The sequence below is a fragment of the Canis lupus genome, chromosome 16 (genome assembly GCF_011100685.1).
Source record: "Canis lupus familiaris isolate Mischka breed German Shepherd chromosome 16, alternate assembly UU_Cfam_GSD_1.0, whole genome shotgun sequence".
In the NCBI taxonomy this organism is placed as follows: Eukaryota; Metazoa; Chordata; class Mammalia; order Carnivora; family Canidae; genus Canis; species Canis lupus.
Genome location: NC_049237.1, coordinates 30,449,392 through 30,470,421, shown reverse-complemented (window position 1 = coordinate 30,470,421; position 21,030 = coordinate 30,449,392). Strand labels below are relative to the sequence as shown.

Below are 21,030 nucleotides of genomic sequence, written 5' to 3'. Positions count from 1 at the left end.
GTGGTGGAAGCGGCGGACCCCAGCCGGGAGGCCGCTCCGGGAGGCCCGCGGGCGCCGCTCACTCCCCGCGTGGCTGCGGCGCGGCTCCCTCCGTGGGCGGCCCCGGGCGGGGGCGGGGGCGGGGCGGGCGGGGGCGTCCGCGGGGCGCCGGGGCTCGGGGGGCGGGGGGCTCGGGCCGCCGCCGCGGGGCTCACCTGCGCCTCCGGGCCCCCGCCCCGCGCTCCCGCGCTGCCGCCGCCGCCCCGCCCCGGCCCGGCTCATTGGCTGCCGCTCCGAGGGGTGGAGAAGGGGCGGCCGCGGGGATCTCATTAGCGCTGCGGACTCGCTCCTCCGCCCGCTAGTCCGGGACCCGGCGGCGGCGGGAGCGCGGCGAGGGTGCTGCGGGGACGGGGACGGCGGCGGCGGCGGCGGGCGGCCCGCGGCGGGGGGCGATGGGGGCGCGTGCGGGCTCCCGGGGCCCGGCCGGCGGCGGCTCGGGGCGCCCTGCCCCGGGGCTGTAGGCGGCCGCGGCGGAGCGGTCACTCGCCGGAGCCCTCCGGGACCGCGCCTCTCCCGGGCGCCCGGGGCGTGGAAGAGGAGCCGGACCGCGAGCGCGGCGAGGAGCATGGGGAGAGCGGCCGCCGCAGGAGGAGGCGCCGGAGGGGCGCGCCGCTGGCTCCCGTGGCTGGGGCTCTGCTTCTGGGCGGCGGGGGCTGCGGCTGCCCGAGGTAAGCCCGGGGGAGCGGCGGCCGGGCCGGGCGGGCGGGCCGGGCCGGGCCGAGGGGGCGACGGCGACCCTGAGCGGGACCCGCGCCCGCCGCGCCGGCTGCCCAAGTTGCGCCCCGCTCCTGTGCGCGCGCGGCCCCCACCGGGCGGGGAGGACGCGGAGGGGCCCACGGCCTCCCACCCAAGTTTGCCGTCAGCCGCAATCCTACAGGTTGCCGTGCCCGGGCCCCCACCCTTGGCGCCCCCGCTGCCGCGTTTTCGGAGCCCTGCCCGGTTGCTGCAGACCGGAGCGGCCCCTCTTCACCCCGGCCTCGCTCGCCCCTGCCCTGCCCACTAGCCTCCGAGGCGAGAGACCGTGGGTGGGCGCCTCGTGGTGTCCGGGAGCTCCCGGCCGAGGGGCGGGGTGGCGGCAGTCCCCGTGGGGTGGGCTCCCTTGGAGGGGGCGCCTCTTCCCTTTGGGGAGCACCACCCACGCTCAAGTCCGCCGAGCTGGACACCCCTTGGGCGACGCCGGCCCGAGGTCCTAGACAGCCCTGGGCTTGCTTTCGAGGAGGCCGCGGTGTGCGGGAGCCGGGAGAGCTGCGCGCCCCGCCCGCGGCCCCTGCGCCCGCCGAGCCCAGCCGGGGTAAGCGTTGGCCCGAGGCCGCCCGCCCGGCGCCCACTCCGGCTGGGGAGCGGGGAGCGGGGAGCGGGGAGCCGGAGCCCGAGCCCGAGCCCGGGAGCGCGGGGCTCCACGGGGCCGCGGGGAAACCACCGCTGCTTGCTGACTTCGGAACGTGAACCCCATTTTCCCAGGTCCCCCTCCCCGCCCCCCCCCCCCCCCCCCCGTCTGGACTCCAGTGGAGTAACATTTTGCAACTGGTTTCACCTCCACCGTGACCGAGAACCGGGAGCATCAAGTTAAAGATAGATCCCGCCGACTTGTTTTGAGGATGATCAGAGGCAGTTTCAGACGTAGCTTGAATACTGTGGCTTTACCTTTGAAATGATCCCGAAGCTTCTCCTTCCCGCCCATCTTTACCTTTCTCCTTGCCTGTGTGCCATCCATTAGGTTTGGAATATGTAGTTGCGCCGAATGATTTACCTAACGCTGGTCTGGCGAGAGGGGGCACCGAGCTGACCACCTCACCCTCGGCTCTCCGGCCAGCCTCAACAGGACGAGCAGCCGGCAGGCAGAACAGGCTGGAAGGGGTTGACGAGGATCACAAAAGAACCAGTCTAATCTAATTTTTATGAAAGCTAACGGTGTGTTAAAAAGCAGTCAGGGTGCCTAGGATGAAGAATTAAAAAAGAAAGAAAGAAAGAAAGAAAGAAAAAGAGGTGGGTAGAGGCTTTCTGTTTTATGATCCTGTTCAGTGACTATTTGCATTTCATTCCCTGAAAACTTTTTCTTTCTTTCTTTCTTTCTTTCTTTCTTTCTTTCTTTCTTTCTTTCTTTCTTTCTTTCTTTCTTTCTTTCTTTCTTTCTTGGCTTTTTAAAAAGCAGCAAAGATTTAAAAATGAGCCTCTGTGATTGCACACACTGGGTTATAGTGAAGCCTAGTTCTTTCCCTTGCTAGAAGCATAAGCTTCAGCCATTTAATTTACTAGGGAGAATGCCTCCTTGCAAAGTCAGCTTTGAGTTGTTTTTTAATACACTGTTATGGGGGAAAATGGACCTTTTCTAAATTATCTAAATGTCTGAATTCCTACTTGCTGTTTGATGTGGAATACCTAAGAGTGACTGACTCCATATACTGACCCCTTGGAATTTGGTTGGTGGAGTTGTCCTGAAGCCAGCTCCAAACAAGAGGTGGGGACATGCCAGAAGCCTCTTGGATGGAGTTTTGCTGGCTGTGAAACTAAGGCTAGCACCTCTTGTCTGCAAGCTGTTCTTTAAAGGTCTCCTAGAAAACATACTGTACACTCTGCAGGCTTATTTACAACAAAATGTCTTGCACAGATCATAGTAATGTTCAAGACACATGGAGTAGAGCAGTATATCTAATATTTCCCTTGTAGTATTTTATGTTTGGGGGTATGAAGCCCATTCCTTAGCACCTGTCAGAGATTCTATATGAAATGAGCAGTAAGCCGGCTCTGGAGCCTGTGAAGCTCCATGCATCTGGCTTTGGACAGGTGGGCACAATTGGAATTTTCAGAACCATGGGGGTGTTTCAGTGTTACTTAAGTTCTCCCAGCTTGGGACCGTGTCCATTCATTAGAAGGAAGGTGAGGTGCACTCTTGTGGCATGTTTGTTGAGTAGTCTCACCAGACACTGTGGAGTTGGCCCTACGTTGTTCTTCTTTATTCAAGGAATTTTTTTTTTTTTTTTTTTTTTTTCTGCAAGCCTTTTCATGTTGATTTGAACCAAGGTATTTTGTCGCCTGGAACAACAGGGTATATAGAATTATGCCATTTGTTTTGAAGACCCAAGAATAATTAACAATTCAGTAACATTTTCTCTACAATTACTTATCTTTTGTGTGCAAGATGATTGCACCAACTTTTTTTCTTTTTCCTTTTCTTCTCCTTCATACTTAATGTAACCATCTAAAAATCAGAGGGAGGTTTGGAGTGATTGGCTTTAAATGAATATACTCAAAGAGGAAGGTACTTGGGACAAGAGACTGCTCGTAGAAACTGTTACAGCCCAAGGAGCAATGTTCTGGCTCCTTCCTTTGCAAACATGACTTACCTCTTAAGATTTATGTTCCTGACTGCTGGCAAACTGTAAGGAAGGCACTTTGGTGCCATGATTACTGTATATTTTAACACTTTCCAGCTTAAAAGAAGATTGTTTAAAAGTTATTCATGACCTGCCAAGTGCTAATTGAATCTACATCGTGTTGTCATGTTGATTTGTTTTTGTTCTTTGAAAAACAGGAATAGTGCTGTAGATCTGGTTGTGATTCTTATATTAGATACTGTACATAAAGATAGCCTCATTTAAAGGCAGGGAGGGAAGTAATCTTAGATAGGCTAAACTTACACACAGTTCCTTGTTTTAAAAAATTTCCCGGACAATGACATCTTCCTTATAATAGCCATAGTAATGCATTAAGGGCAAGAGAGATACACATTTATTTTCTGTGCATAATAGGGTCAGATGGTTTACACATACTTAAATGCTTTTATCTGTCTGATTCATACATTTTAAAATCTATAGTTATTTCCTTCTTAATGAACTTTATATGCCCCTGCCTCCTTCCCCAACCTCCCCTACGCCTGGCCTTTCTAATTCTGTTCCTTTTCCACAAAAAAACTATCCCTACATAGTGCTATGAGGAAAGTGTCTTTTCTCCCAATTTCCTTCCAGATTTGTCTTTTTCTGACTCTTGGGTTGTTTGCTCTCAGCTCAGATAGTCCCATGGCACCTTCTTTTCCTACCCAACAAAGTGTTCTGCTCAAGAAATGTCTCTAAGTATCTTAGTTCTTAAGAAGACATTACTTGTTTTGATCTGGCCCTTAGAAGGCAAGCACTTGTCCTTTTTCGGGGGTCTTACTTTGAAAAATAAATATCCTTCCTCACTCTCTGAGTGACCTGTGTGTGGTTCTGTAAGTGGTACCCCATTTGGTGGGAAAGGCTATGGGGCCAGGAATCCTCCATGAGCTCTCCGAATTGTGTGACTGGGTGGGTCAGTCTTCCTAGTGAAGGAAGCACTCTTCGGGTCTATGGTCTCGATGACTTTATTGTCCTCCTTCTGCCATATATAGTACCCAGCTTAAAATATTGCCAACTCTAAAGGGTTCTCAAGGAATCAGTTGTACAGGAGATAGTGGATATTTGATACCACTCCTTTGTGCCTTTTCTTCTTTTTTGAATATGAAGGATAGAGACCCAGACTACATGCATTCAAATCTAATCTCAAAGACAGATGCATGTCCAGAGAAAGGTTTATTCTATAACATCCTCTTAAAGAAGGTAGTTGTGAAGATACAGGTATCTGAAAGGACAGGTGCCCCCATTCATAGAAAGTCCCAGTAGGGGGATGCTTCTTGATTGCACTTTTGCCATCAATCCTGGTCGTCCTATACTCTGGAGAGTGCCAGTTGACCAGCCGTGCCATCATCTTCTCTTCTGTCCTCTTCATTCTGATGTCTTCGTGAACTAATGGCATGACTAAATAACCAACTGGAACATTCCTGTAATGAGAGCCACATACTCCAGGTGAAGATCCTGGCCAGCTCATTCCCCCTCATTTGCTAAATGGCTGCTTTTGGCGTGAGAAGTTACCATTGTGTTGCAACCACTCTTTGTATTATGCCTGTTCCTTAGGAGAAGGCATTTTTGTAGCCTTTTTTGATTGCGACATAATAATAGCAATTATCGTATTTAGTGTGTGCCATTGATTATTCTAAATAGTTTATGTATGTTAACTCATTTAGTCCTTAACACTGTGAGGTAAGTAATATTCTCATTTCTAACATGGGGAAAAAAGGGCAAAGAGGGATTAAATAACTTGTGTGAGGCCACAGAATTAGTTTATGGAAGAGCCTGGATTCGAACCTATACTCCGATAGGACTGCTTTCTGAACGATAGGACTGCTTTCTGAACGATGCCAAAAATAAAATGACCCTTATATTTTGGTGACAAAAGGACTAAAATTATTTCTCTATAACTGTGAGAGTTGTAGAGGAATTCAGAGTAGCTTAAATAAATCTATAAATATATTCAGATAAATCTCAGAGATTTATGTTGTATGAAAACAACCACCCTCTCACCATTCAGCTCAATATACTTTGGGATTGGATTCACACTTAAAATTCTGAACGCCAGTTTCTAATATGATAGCTTGCTTTTTTTTTCAATTTTGAATTTCAACAGAAAATATTACTCTGATTGAATACACCATCCATGGAATGGCAGATCCCAAGAGACTATTTGTTGCATGTCTTGTATTTTTAGCCTTGTTTGCCGGGGAAATGTGGAGCATGAGATTTGAGAGTAGATTGTTAACACCAGAGGCTGCTGTTTCTGCTGCTTTGGGTACTCCTGCTGCTGCTCTTTCGAGGCAGATGGCTAGATTCATTTATAGAAAATAGATATTCGTTCTATTTTGCATTTCCACTTTGAAAAGAACTTTTAATTGTTTGTGCCACATTGCATCGTATGGCCTTACTGTGCGCATACACATGCTGTGTGTAGATAATTTTCAGAATTAGGTGGATGTTAATGTGTTCACTTTGGGCTGCCTGAGAAAGCCGCTGCGAACTCTGTTGTGCTTTTGGAGTATTTCTTCTGAAAGCGGATGTGTGTGCGCAGTACGGGGTGTACCACGTATTTTATGCCTTACACCTGCCCCACTGCACCGACTTTACTGAACTAGAAATTAGGGGCAGAAATACTGGGTTGTGTGTCTGGCGCTTGAGTAGAAGCAGGACACCTGTATTATGCTTCTCAGGTACATCAGACCAGTGCAGGACTCAAAGTATTTCCTAATATTGTTTCTAACAAGACAAGAGTAAGGTGAGGCCTGAACTCTTCCTCTGTGGCCAGTTCCTTGTTTCATAAACATGGAAACTGGAAAGCCAAAAGCTGCCTTCCAAGTGAGGTCAATGACAGCTTCCCTAACCCTGATGCAGATACTGACTCTCTGTCACCAAGTTTGTGGTTCATAAAGTGCAAAAGAGCCTTCCTCCCCAGAAAGAGAGGCCTCTGTGCTCGTATCCCACCAACCCAACCTGGCGTTGTAAGACCCCGAGGAATCGTGTGGGGAAAACGGCACTGCAACGTTGTGGAGCTTTAATACGAATGAATTTCGCAGACACTTTCTTGTTATAAAAAATCAGGTGTTGTAATTTCTTGATCAGGTAAGTCCAAGGGAAAATGATAGTGCAGAAGTTCCAGAAGGTAGGTGATTGGCAGGCTGGCACAGGAAGAAATCGCCCTGCATACTTCAGAGGCTCAACCAGCACTGGCATAGCTATGTTTTGTGTAATATCATTCACAGATTTTGATAACTTACTATAAAAGCAAATTTATTTTCTAAATATTGGATGAGAAATTTGCCTCTGAATATATTTGTACGCGTGTTGTTGGGAGCAGTGTGAAAGTGATTGGTGGCTTCTGCTAGCAACAGTGCTTTTTTAGTTACCGTCTTTATTTGAATTTAATTTAATAAACTCTCGGAGAGGAGGGGAAACCAAATGATCATGGGTTATGGAAGCTAAGCTGGTAATATCTTTGAAACTCACAAATCAGTGCTTTTCAAATGTTAATGTGCATTTGAATCACTGCAGAGCTCCTTAAAATGCACCTTCTGAGTTAGTGGATCTGGGGAGGGGCCAGACATTCTGCATTTCTCAAGGGCTTCTAGACGACCCCATCCATGGACCACACTTTGAGTAGCAGGGCTATAGGTGATAATAATTCAGGGTTTGTATTTTCAGTATTGCTTTTCACGTGCATGCCAGTAAGAAGTGGAATTCAGTGTAAGACTGTTTTTAAAATGCCAATACAAGAATCGGTAAACACAAATGTCAGTTTTTACTCAGACAGACATGCAGCCACTCATAAAACTAACACATTCTGGAGCTCCGTTCTGAGATGATACCCTGTCCTGCTTTCGGCGTTTGTAAGGACAGATGCAATATTTGAAAAGTCCCGAATTCTCTTTTGAAGTAATTGAGGACTGATGTTTGCATGTAATAAAGAGAAAGTGAGTCCCTCAGAAGTTGAGCAGTTTGCCCAAAGTCTGTTAAATAAGAAGCTTTTCTACTCCTCTGGGTCACTCCTTCATTCTGTTGTCCCTTGGCTGTACCTGCACTTAAAATGATCTGGAATTCAGGATGATGAGAGAACGAGGCTATGGCTAAGTAAGAGGTAGAGTAAAACCAGTTGGTTCAAAAAAACAAAGCACTGTTCATATAGCGAACGGAGGCTCCCCCACCAGTTGGATTGTGGCTGTCACAATAGCATGTAGCTGCTGTTTGGGGTCTGTCTCTCTGCTGCGAGATAGTTATCTCTATTTGACAGGGCCCATTATGATCTACTGGTACTTACCCAGCACCTGGCAGTCCCTGTCCAATGGCATATGCCAACCAATAGTTTTTACTCCAACCCTATTATGTTAAGGTATGAATACTATTTAGGCTAAACTTGCTAAAAACTTATTTAATACTTGATAAAATAACTTAGGAAAATTTAATTGCCAGAGAAATAATTAAAAACTATAAAAGGGTTTTATATTTGTTTTTTCCCTTAACTAGATTGTAAAGCCTACCTTCCTAGACAGACTGTTCTAGAAAGATGGTTAAGTCTAAGAGTGACAATCTCATGGATGCCTGTTTTGAGCAATAATTCATTTGCATGGAACCTGACCTTTTTAAGGTGGGCTCACAAGTCCAATTGCTTTGCATTTTCACATCCACCCTGATATTGAACAGATGATAAAATTAGATTGAGAGGTTTTTCAACCAAGGCCAGGTAGGTAGCCGTAAATAGTACCAGGACTAGAAGCTGAGCCTCCAGCTGGTTTCTGGGACTTTTGGATTTCTTTACATGGAATTCTGTTTTATTACCAGATAGGTTGATTAGACCCGAACCGGATGATACGACATTTTGCTCACAATACGTTTGAGACAGGGCTGTGGTTGCATGATATATGATGTCAGAGAAATAAGTGAATAAAAATTTAGATGAGCTGTGTTGCCTTCTTGGTCTGTTGGTATTACGATTCTCATAGTTATAAACAGAGATGGCCCCGCCTGGGAAATGGGTCAGAAGTGATTGGAGAGAAGTAAATTGTGAATATATCACTAATGACATACTGCAGTATAGCAAAAGTTGTATGTCAAATATTCTGAGGAACTCACTAGGCAATAATATTTTCCTCATCAAAGGAATTAAAGTGTTCATTAAAGTAGGTAAAATCACTAATTAGTTTCTGGTTTTATTTTTAAAGATGCCATTACAAACCAGACTCTTTAGAAATAGACTACTAGCTCCTCAATCTGCATGGCTTTCTTTTTTTAAAGGTTTTTATTTATTTATATGAGAGAGAGCAGAGAGGGAGAGAGCATATGCGTGCAGTGGGGAGGGGCAGATGGACAGGGAGAAGCAGACTCTCTGCTGAGTGGGGGGAGCCTGATGTGGGGCTCAATCCCAGGACCCCCGGATCATGACCTGAGCTGAAGGCAGACACTATCCAGCTGAGCCACCCAGGTGCCCCTGCATAGCTTTTAAATACTTTGTCTTTATTATTAATTTTGAGTGTTTGTGCTTTATTTTTTTCTTCCTGTGTACACTTGTAAAACAAGATTAAGGTCTTTAAATTTGTACTTGAAAGTAGTGGCGTGGCACAATGCAATTGAACTTCCAATAAAAATTTTCATCCGTGTGTCTTTAAGAGTTTTCCAACCTATCTTTAAAAAGAGGTAGGGCCAAAAAGTACAGACCACCAGATAAAATTCTTTACCAGACAAATGTGTGTTATAAGCCGTTTGAAAGAGGCTGGAAAAAGTTTAACCATCCTGGATCTAAATCATCAACCCTTATATCTCCCTTAGTCTTGGGACCAGAAGCTACCCTCATTGCGTGTAGCTTGCATCAGATTTCCAAAGTTGTTTCCCTTAAGAAAAACAAACAAACAAACAAACAACAAAAACAGTCAGAAGGTTCACAGGTTTATTTATTTATTTATTTATTTATTTATTTATTTATTTATTTACTTATTTATCTATTTATTTATTTATTTATTTCACAGGTTTTGTTAATGTGAAATTTGGGTGGGATGTAAGTATCTGGGGGTTTGCTTTAAAGAATTAAAGCTGAATAAAGGATTTGTCATTCATTTCCTTTTTCACATTGAGGCAAAAAGAAAGCAAAAAAACCTGCACTCAACCCATTTAATATTTTCTCCATTTTAGCAGACAGCTTGAAATGCATGTCAACCTCTGGAATGGCGATGCGAAAAGACAGCTCTACTGTATCATATCCTGCAGCAGAGAAGACCATCACTTGTACAGCCAATTATTAATAATTGTCAAGGTGATAAGTGCTTTAATGCATGGATATCTGTGTATGTATTATATATTAGCAGAATGTCATATATCATCATTATAGCAAATTTAGATCATTAAAGTCCTGTGCTATTAATTTAAATGGCATTAATAACACACTTGAGATGTAGATACAGTTTTGACTTCTAAGTCAGCTTCTTAATTTAGGTACTTCCATTTCTGTCTTTCTCCAAGGTTCTCTCATGGAACCCTCAAATCTTTGTTTCTTTCTTTTTTTTTTTTTTTAAGATCTATTTTAGAGAGCTTGTGCGACCGCAGGAGTGGGGGGCAGAGAGAGAATCTCAAGCAGACCCCTCGCTGAATGTGGAGCTTCATTCAGGGCTCAATCTCAGGACCCTGAATTGAAACCAAGATGCTAAACCAACTACGCCACCAACCGGGCACCCCTGCCTGTTTCTTCCTGCCATCACTCCCTTCTCCAAAACTCCTTTCTCCATTAAGCAATGTCATGGGCCTGGGTTGTTCAAGGCCACATATCCTTCCACATGTCCCTTCATTCTCTGGTTCTTTTAGTTTCTAAAGCAAGAAAGAAATTAATAAATTACCTATAAAGCTCCTTCATGCACTAACACTTTGTGATGCCCTCCATTTTTTCCTGTATCTTTTGTTCACAGTATTTTTAAAATCATTTCAGGGGCAGCCCAGGTGGCTCAGCGGTTTAGCGCCGCCTCCAGCCCAGGGCCTGATCCTGGAGACCAGGGATCGAGTCCCACGTCGGCCTCCCGCCATGGAGCCTGTTTCTCTCTCTGTCTGTGCCTCTGTCTCTCTCTCTCTCTGTCTCTCATGAGTAAATAAAATCTTTAAAAAAAAAAAAATCATTTCAGGAAGCATTTCTTGGCATTTTAGATATGTATCAAAACTTTCAAAAAAAAAAATGTCGTGGGGTAGAATTTCCAGGACAAGGTAGTGGGACTTCAGGAATGTTGTTGGTAGGCCTTGGCTTAAGCATCTTGAGGACGGTACCAACACAATAAAACATTTATTTCTAGGTATCAGTTTCTCTTACATCAGTGGTTGTAAACTAATGCAGATACAAGCAACTCTAGCAACTGAAATGGGTTGCTTGGAAAATAGCTGGAGTGAGGACACTCCCACCCCCATTATAGCTCATTTTTGCTCAGTTGGGTGCAAGGGGCTATGGTTGCACTATTGATTGCCTTTTTTTCTAAGAGAAACCAGACTTATGAAATGTTATGTTTCCAGGTTCAAAGTCTTCTCACATTGTTTTAATAAAACACCTTTGATGAACAAAACTCACTCTATAGACCACTCAGGCTCCCAATTTGTCTCAATGACCTTGGTGCATTTTTGAAGAGATTTAAAGGATCGGGAGCCAGTCAGTTCTTGTGTGCAATACTCATCTTTCTTTGTTTGAGCTGTACTTCTAAAGCTTCCTTTAGCTTTGTGGACACACACTGTCTAAAAGCAGAAGATAGAAAGCATTTACATGGCCATCCATCTAACATTTGATAAACACTAATTTGATCACCAAGTTTCTAGGTACTTCTATTTTCTGCTCGTAGAAGAAAATCATCAAATTATATCCCTGAAAAGAATCCTAAAATTACTAGGCCAAAGACCAACTTTCTCCTTGAACAACCAAAGTCTAGAGAAGCAAAGTAGCTTTTTTGATTTTTACAGGTCATTTCTTGTGGAGTTCGCTTGTGAATCCACATCTTCCCTTTCTCAATGTCATTCTTACCTCTCTTCCTCTCCAGGCCTATAATAACAAAAGTAATCAATAGAGGCACAAAGGAATTCAAAAGAAATGATACCAGAAGACTAAAGACTATTGATCATTTTTCCTCTGTTAAAGGATGTCTTCCTTTCATTTAAAATGTTTATATTTTTCTAAATACCTTTGAAATAATACAGTTTTCCCTTCTTGGGTCAGGTCTTAGTCCCAGAACATTGAGGTTTTGATTTGAGGGACTCCAGTTAGTTCAGTGTAGCAGAGCTAATTAATGTCATAGAAAGGGTTTACATTATAGATTTGTTTTATGCTGGGATGAAATTTGGGGTGACTATTGAGCTTTGGTCTCAGTTACTTCTGATCCTTGGTAGTAAGTGTGTTCAGTATGAACAAATACTGAATTGGTGTTTTGGACCTACTATAATCACTAGCAGTCCTGAAATCCTTTCTAAATGTCATTATTTTAAAAATCTGTACATAGGGAAGAATCTTATATTAACTGCATTTCCACTAATACAATGTGATATTAGCGCTGTGAACTGTGCTTTATGCAACGGATATACTTTCAGAATGGCATTGCCACACAGCTGCTAATTCGTATCTGGGTAAGTAAATCCCTTCCAATTTCTGTTTTTTTCCCTGTGTAAATCTGGATTTTCAGGTGTGGTGAGAAGGTAACACTTTGCAATTTGAATGGTCAGCTGGGCCTGTTATAAGGCGGTGTTATTCAAGTGGATGTAATGTTTGGACACTCTGAGGACAGTAGGTGGAACAGACTTCAAATGTGCATAAGCATTTGACTTGTGCTTCTTCTAAGAGAGCTTTTGATGTTGGCAGCAGTATGCTAGTGATACCCTCAAAAGGCTATACATCTGCATTCAAAGAGAGTGACTGGATATAATTTTAAAAGCTTCAGTTGCTGCTTCTCATGCGATCCCTATTGTTCCTTATTTTAAAATGAATTCTGCACCTCTGAAGGCCATGATAACTTGCAAAAAGCAATCCCTGTGGTTGAGCTGGAGTGTGGAAACTCTGGGGACTGGATCATGATGATTATTCATATCCAAGCCACCTTGCTGGGAAAGTGTTAAACACATAGGGCGTGGAAAAACTTCTGATTCTTGGAGTGAGGTGTCAGAATAATTGGGGTCTGGTTATTTTTAGCAGTTATCAGTGTAGGATCTTGCTGCTGGAACTGGTGGTCAGGTTTTAGATCTACAAATCCCTGGTCATCACAGCAATGCTATTTTCTCAAACTTAGCAGAAAGGCAGATGTCTGTAGTGTTGTCAGCCAGGATGGGGGAGAAAACCATATGCGGGTCCTTTGAATGTGTGTGGGCATCAACTTTGTTTTGAGCTTAAAAATGATGTTTAACAGTTTATGTTTAAACAGTTTTATCGAAACAGTAGATTAAAGATGAGCACCCAAAGTGTCGTGTGACCCTGGTTTACAGAAATCCATATGTGTATAACTTAAATTATGACGACAGGGTCATTCTGTTGTTCTCCATCAGCTGTGGCAAGGGCCTCTATATACCTCAGAGTAATCAAGTCAGAGTCTCCGGGGGGATGACCCACTGGCATTTTTTTTTAAGTTGCCCAGGTGAATCTCAGTTTGGGAATACAAGACTGAGAGCCATTGATTTAATGGTTACATTGATTGTATATAAATGTAGGTTCTGATCTTGTCTTGAAATTTAGAGAAGTAATTTGAGAATCACAAAGAGATTAAAGGTGACAGCTCAGCATTTGCCTCCCCTTCTGTGTTAGGCCTCATCTTTCCATTTTGTGTCCCAGATGAGTGAGACTGGATATCGGCACAACACATTTCAGCCTTTGGGAGCTAGACATCTGCTAGGAGGGAACAACTGGGGTATTACTAAAAGAGATGAGATTATATGAGAGGGATTATATATTAAAAATCCAGGCACCTGGGTGGCTCAGTGGTTGAGCGTCTGCCTTCAGTTCAGGTCATAATCCTGGGATCCTGGGATTGAGTCTTGCATGGGGCTCCCTGCAGGGAACCTGCTTCTCCCTCTGCCTATGTGTCTGTCTCTCTGTCTGTGTCTCTTATGAATAAATATATCAAAACTTAAAAAAACATTAAAAAAAAGGAACCTAGGTTTGGAGGTTGTACCATGTTTCCCCTCTGGACAAAAGCCCAGGGCTCATGGATTCCTAGCCCCTTGAGGCATCATTGAACATCACCTTGGCCCAGGACAAACAATAAGTCATCGTACTTATGAGTTGGATTAATATCTTTGTACTAGCCTTGGTGTCTGAAGGATATAGGCAGTGCAGCTCCTCCTACAGTGTAGGTCAGAGTCACAGTCCGCACCACTGCTGTTGATGCAGAGAGGCAGGCAGGGACACCATGGCCATTCCAGGGCAACTTGGTGTAGGGTATCTTTCCACTCCAAGCATTTCTAATAGTACTGCCCTGTTCACAACTACCAGTGGTTCCTTATTTATGAAATCAAATATGTAAACTGTAAGACATTTTGTAATCTTATTGTGTGTATGAATAGATAGTTTTTTAAAACCTAAAATTAAACTGGGCAGTTGTGCGCTGAGCACTGCAGGTAAGAAATGGGGTGCTGTCACCATTTGACTCTTGTGTGTGTTTCTTCTGTAATGCACCACTCGGATGCTCCTTTAGAAGTAATCATTCTTGCATTCTGTGCTCATCATTTCCTTGTTTTTTTTTTTTTTTTAAGAAAAAATAGCTAAAACAAATATGTATGTACTTCTACCCAAACACAGTTTACTTTTGCTTCTTCTTGAGATGTATTTAAATTAGAGTCTACATATTTCTCAGCAGTTGTTGTCACGACAAGACTGTGTTTCATCTCTGTTATTACATGTACTGTTGTTGATTCACTTCCCTCAGATACAATATTCCATGGTGTGACTCAACCATAATTGACTTATGTTGCTGTCAGTGAAATTTAGGCCTGTTCAGATTTTTTTCTTTTGTAGAAGTGTTCCTAGGAACTTTGTTATGCATATCTAATGGTACTCATTTTCAAGTGTTTCTTACCTATCTAAGAGCAGGTTATTAAGGTTGAGAATGCAAGCATCTTAAATTTTCCAGATGATGTCACATTGTTTTTCAGTATGTGAGTTTGTGAGTTCTCATCCTTTCCCATCAGCTACTATTTGATATTTCTAGGCCTGGAGGATTCTGCTCATTTTTAGTGGGTTATAATATGATTATCTCTGCATAGACTTAATTTTCATATTTCTGATTACTAACAAAGTTAAATATTCTTCCGTATACCTCACTGCCACTTATATTTCTTCTGTGAAACACCTACTCAAGTCTTTTGCTCATTTTTTCTATTATTTTTCTATTATTTTTATTATTATTTTTATTATTATATTTCTATTATTTTTCTATTATTCTATTATTCTATTATTGTAGTAGTTTTAAGTGTATATGTGTTATACATGTTTTATACGTATGTACTCCTTAATGTATTACGGGTGATTGAAATTTCTTCTTCTAGTTTTTTTTTATGGTATTTTCCTGATGATTGAATATTTTGTGTTATTTTCTCATGAACTTGTTTCAATTTTAATGTAATCAGTATTTTCAGTCATTTTATGCTGAACTCCTTTGTGTTATGCTTAGAAAATCCTTCCTAAATGTAATTAAATACATTCTCCTATATTCTAAATTGTATAGTTTGGTTTTTCATATTTTTGCCTTTAATCCACCTAGACTACATTTTTATTTCTTTTTTTCCATGTAGAGTTTGAGTTAGAGATTTCATTTCATTCTTTTATGTGCATACTGAGTTGTTCCAGAACCATTTGTTGAGAGGTCCCCTACTTTCTCTGATGATCTATGATGTCACCTTTGTAACATATGAACATTTCATATATGCATAGATATTTTTTGGTCTGACATTAAATTGTCTTTAGAACATTTCCAGCAAACCTTTCTGATTCCCCCCCTCCTATCTCCTTATGTGCCTTCTACTTAACTGGACTCCTTGCTGTACTTTTTAAACTACCCCACAGTTTCCTTTGTCTGTGCATTTTGTTACTTCTACCTATCACATGTTGCCTTATGTATTATTTTTAGGTATATTTATTTCTCTTTTGCTCCGTTATATTTGGATTTTTGAAATCAGACATGGTGTTTTATTCATCTTTGCTATCTTTAGACAGAATATGGTCTTTCACTTAACAGATATTTGACAAATCATTGAACAAAACTGGGATTTGTAAATAAAGGGATATTATCCAACGAGGTTCATTGTGTTTGCCCACCGATGATCACTGAGATTTGTAGAATTTAAATGCAGTGACCAGGGTCACACATCTTGGTGGATCCCTGATTCTTTTTTTTTTTTTTTTAACTTATTCCAGAACACCTTTCATTATCCATTCTGTAGGAAAGAACTGAACTATCAGGCATTGCCCAGAAGTATGAACTAATATGAAGATACTAGAAAAAATGTGAAGAGAATATGTGGCAAGTCCAGGATTCTCAGACTGGTTGAGTCCATTGCCAATCATAACATTCACTTCACATCCAGACATGGGGCATTTTCCCAAGCATGTTGTGCTCACTCACATCTCTATGCCATTGTTCTTGCTCCTTGTTCAACAAAGCTGTCTTTGTGGACCACTATCCATGAATTTTCACCTCACCTAGAGTGTAAGTTCTCCTTATTGAATGCTGTATTTCCAGACCTTGACATCATTTCTGGTACTGCACCAATCAGACTGTATTCTAGTTCTTTTATTTATAAGTCTCTCTTGCTCTTGATTTTTTCCAACCAAGGCAGAGATAGTTTTGTATTTTACTGTATCTTCTCAACATCTAACACAGGGCTATGTTTGGAATCCATTAGGTTTCCAAGGTGTTCTGATTGCAGAACCAGACAAGCAAAAAAAAACCAGAACCTTTGCGTGAGCTTATAAATATGTTCTGTCGTTCCATTGTTTAGGTGTATAATTCGTTTTGGTAGAGTCATTGTGCTACCCTGTCTAATGAAATACAAAACCTATGGGAATGATAATATACTTCCACAATATTAGCTGTTATAACAGTAGCCTAAATTAGCTAAAGAACTTGGTATAATAGTATTGAAATGTCCCATGTTAGGGAGGTTTGGCTGGGTTGAAAGCACACTGGGTTTCTGATTGAATGAGGCTGTATAGTTGGGAATTTGTATAATCAGAAGAGAACTTAAGGATCTGAGGCATTTGAGTTGAGGGTTCAAAAAGAGGACAAGTATGGAGAAAGGACGAGATAAGAGGGAACCAGCTACAAATAAGTATGCTTTGGTTCAAGAGCTGGGCCTGCAATGATTATAGTTCTGGAGTGAGCATTCCGACTTGCTCTTTGTTGCAAGTCATGAAGGTGAACTCTTGAGTGTCTCCTCACTCCACTGTTTACTACTGGGAGCTTCCAGGCAGGAGAACCTCAGGAAGCTAAGTCAGTGAGCCAGCAGGGCTGGCAGTGGGAGTTTCAGAGCTGGCATTCTCTTTTCCATCCCGGAAGTCAGGAGTAGGCTTAAATGGTTAGATTAATACAACTAAGGAGCCCAAGGGAGCTTAATTGTACTTACTCTAAGTAGTTCTTTTAGGTGGAAGTATTTTTTTCCTTAATTTTGAAAACACCAAGTGTTTATTAGAAGAAACTTGAAAATACAGGAAAGTATTCAAGAGAACAAAATCCCAATAGATATGCAAAAATAACCACTCCAGGGAGTTCTCCAGGTAGAAGCCACATTCCTCTATTAGCCTCTAAATCCTGTCAATTCCTCTCTGCGTCTACCATTTTGAAGGAGGAGCAACCAGTTATCTGAGTACTAAACCAAATACTTTAGTTCTTCTCTTCCTGTCTTTTCAGAATGTTGCCTTCTTGGTAGCAGATTCTCAGTATCCCTATGACATATCTTCAGTGCTTTGGATAATGTGAGAATAGCACATATTTGTTGTTTTTCAGCAACTGGCCAGAGCTAACGGACACACACTTTCTAGCTGTAGTACCCCAAGACCCTTGACAGCTGTGTCTTGTGAGAATTTCTGTCAATATTGCTTTGTGTTCATTGAGGTGACTAGAGAAAAGATCACCGAATCATTTCTTTATCTCTCAGTGTGAGGATGATATGTGATTTGGTTACTACTCTGAAATTCTGAATGACAATATTTTTTTTTTTTTTAACACTCCCAAGACAACTTTGAAGGATGGTTTTTCTATGCCTGGTATGTTACCACATCCACATCATGGATTTTATCTCAACATCAAGATGAATCAGACCCTGGCTAATATGAGCACTTCTAAGTATTGTAGACTAAGATAAATAGGGATACATTTGTTTAGGATATTTATTGTTATTACGTGTATGCAGACTGTCTCAGTTGTGGTGAAGCCTGTCTCTAGGTACCCAAGAGCAATCATCATTACAGACACTCATATTCTGTATTTGTTTCTTGGATGGCAACAAACAATTATATGGAATTTTCATAGGCAAAATTAATTAAGATTAGAACAATTAGTCTTTGCCAAGTCCCCTCTTACTTTCTTCTTAAAAAGATTTAAATGCATCAGAAGTAATTAAGATGTAGACAATAAAAATCTGAAGACCGTATTTTTTGGCAGTCTGTGACTTAACATGCCTTCGATTCATCTGTCCCTTTACCACCACCACCTCCCTTAGTTCAAATCCTTACCTCCAAAATGAAAGCTTCTAAATTCCTAAGCTACAGAAGTAGTTTTCCCCAGTGTGTGCATATCTGTAATGGTATTGGAGTTTCATAGCTGGTAGTCATCTGTGCAGTGAGTTGAATGCCTATTTATGTTTCCATATAAAACACCTTGATGACAGGCTTGTTGTTTCCTGAATCTTTGCATACCTATGGTTTGACACATTTTAGTGATTCAAGGAATAAATGAGTAGATGAATGGTTGAATAGTTAGCTACAATGAATATTTGTGTGTTAACTGAGCTCTGGCTCGCTAATTTTTTATGATCATGTGACTCTCTCCTCTTTGCCACTCATTGTGGTAGATGCTTGACATACATATACGTATGCTTTAATTCCTACAACAGCTGTGTCAGGTAGGCATTATTCTCTGTTTAACAATAAGGAAATTAAAGCTCAAATGTACTTTCCTAAGACCATACTTGTAACAGTGGAAGGGAGGAGGATCAGAGCACAGGTCAGTTTAGCTCTAATACATATATGTTCTTCTGTCTCATATCAAGGCGCCTTCCAATTTTATAATGGACTCCACAGTGTCCAGGAGTCTTCAGACATAATACTCCTTTGAGAGCTAGCTATAGTTGGTTTTCCCAGCTACTTCTTAGTTACTAGGTATGGTAGCCGTTCCCTAGGGGAACATGTGTTGGAGTCTTATCTTTTGGTTCTGTCCTTAGCTGTTGTCTCTGGTACAAGCAGTTTACTGATGACTGTTTTTCCTACTGTGCAAATATTCTTGGCCACCACACCTGTCTTCCTCTTTGATAGTGTAAACAGCAAGCTCAGGAATGATGGAGTCGGGCTCTCTGAGGTTGTAGTGGGCCAGTAAGCACACTCCACTGGCCTTCTCTGGCTGGTGATGGGGGTCCTTGCTGTTTCAGGGCTGGATGTTTCCCATACATCAGGGGAAGATTGAAATAAGAAGCTCTCTGCCGTGGAGTCTGTGTCATGGATGACTGACCTTGCTTTGCACAAAGATATACATGAGTTGATGTAGGAACTGGTAACAGTTGGTAATATTAGTTATAGACCAAATGATCACCTCAGGTAAAAATAAGTTGCCTGTATTTCTGACTGGGCTTTTATTGCCTGACACTCTACTAAGATAATTAGTCCCATTGGTGGGTATTTGGGCAGGAGAGTTAACATATATTCAACACATTCATGCATGCTACTAGCCAGATTACAAGGCCGTTTTTAAAATTTAGTCCTCAAAAGGAGGAAACTGAGATTGCAGAGAAGGAAATAAAATTGGAAGATGTTAAATGAACATTCATATTGTAAATGATGGATCTGAATTTTTTAATTATTACAAAAACCATTTGGGTACATTTATTTGTATGCCTATATTATTTTTGAAAGGGAGTGAAGAATAGTGATAAAGCCCACAGTTCCTAGAATCAGAGTATTTGAGTTAGAATTCAGTTTTTAGCACTTATTAGCTGTGTGGCCATAGGAAAATGACTTAACCTTTCCGTTTCAGTCTCCTTACCTGTAAAAATGGGGATAAGTGACAATACCTATTACATAGGGATATTTTGAGGATTAATTAATATATGCAAAGTGCCTAAAATAATTCATACATCATGATTTATATTACCAGTCTTACTGTGTTTGAGTCACTGTTGGAAACTGGGATCTAGAAATAAAAAATACTATAACTGCCAACAAGAGTATTACCGTCTACTACAGGAGATGCTAGAGTAAACCTACAAGACATTGTGGGAAATGCGGGGAGTGAGACACCACAAGGTGCTTTGGAAGCACGGAGAGCCCCCCCCCAACCCCCCTCTCTTCCCGAGCCTCTGAAATGGGAGTTTACCCTGAGGAAATAATCCCCCGGGCTGAGTGAGGGATTTTAGGTAGGAGGTTTGGGATCATCGCGATAGTTCCAGAAGTATTGCTTCCCTTACAAACAGACACCACAAAGGTTGGGGTGGAGGCAATGCCTCGTGTTGTGCTTTTCAGTCCTCGGCTCCCGAGTGCCGTATATATATATAACTCCAGGTGCTCCCATCACATTGGTAGTTCATTTTTACCTTTTCCAAGTGAACACTTTAGGCAGACTGATTTACTTTTTTTCCTCCTCTCTGAAATAGAGAAGTGCTCTTTAGCACTTTTACCCTTTGAAAATATAAAATCACTCAAGGGCTTTCATATTTTCAAAGGGCAGAAGCAACTTTAGCGAGAGAGAAGAGTGCAAAAAGCTGACTGATCTTTTTTTTTTTTTTTTTTTTTAAGTGCTATAATGAAAACATGTCTAAGACATATGCTCCGGGCCTGTGTGTGTGGACGCCGGTAAAAAGGTAGATGAGGGAAGGAGGGTGAGGAGGAGAGAGAGATGTGTATTTGGGGAGAGTTAATGACTGCTTTCTCTGTTGCTGGGATTTTATTTTATTTTTCCCTTTTTAACTTACTGGAGGAGAAATAGCCCTTATCCTCCCGCCCCCCCTCTCACCCCAGGCCCATGCTAAGATAAAATAAATGGTGTTCCTCAAGAATTCAATGAAGAAAACACCGCTTCCTTCCTTGGCATTGATTTGCCAAATCTCTGACCCCTGAGAATGAAAGCATAACCATCAAGAATTTGGCAGAGGTATTCCTGAGTGAGTTTTGCCTTCAGAATGACAGGTATAGTTATGTCTCCTCAAAAATGAAGAGAGAACAGTTCACCTGTCAGGTAGGAAACAAATAACTGAGCCACCAGCCGGGCCCATTATCTTTCCCCTGCATCACACCTGTGCACGGTAGACACCTCTGGGGTGTCCATCATTTGAAAGGGCCATATTTTACCCAATGAGGTGCTTACTATAAGCAGCCATAGAAATGATCTACTAACTCAGGCTTCGTTGGCAGTGCTGGCTGTTGGCATTCTGTGCTGGATGGGCTGTTTGCTTTCTCCCC

At 42.3% G+C, this 21,030-nt stretch overlaps 1 protein-coding gene across 9 annotated transcripts in view; it reads left to right on the top strand.

The window, feature by feature from the left end:
* The first annotated feature begins 581 nt into the window (after positions 1-581).
* UNC5D (unc-5 netrin receptor D) overlaps positions 582-21,030 on the top strand; it is a 529,465-nt gene continuing 509,016 nt past the window's right edge. For 7 of the 9 annotated variants that reach the window (XM_038560130.1, XM_038560132.1, XM_038560129.1 and 4 more), the window contains exon 1: positions 582-707. In XM_038560130.1, coding sequence (XP_038416058.1) covers positions 605-707 — 103 coding nt within the window. In that variant the 5' untranslated portion in view covers positions 582-604. The remainder of the gene's footprint in view (positions 708-21,030) is intronic. The other 2 variants (XM_038560126.1, XM_038560124.1) reach the window with 1 other exon arrangement.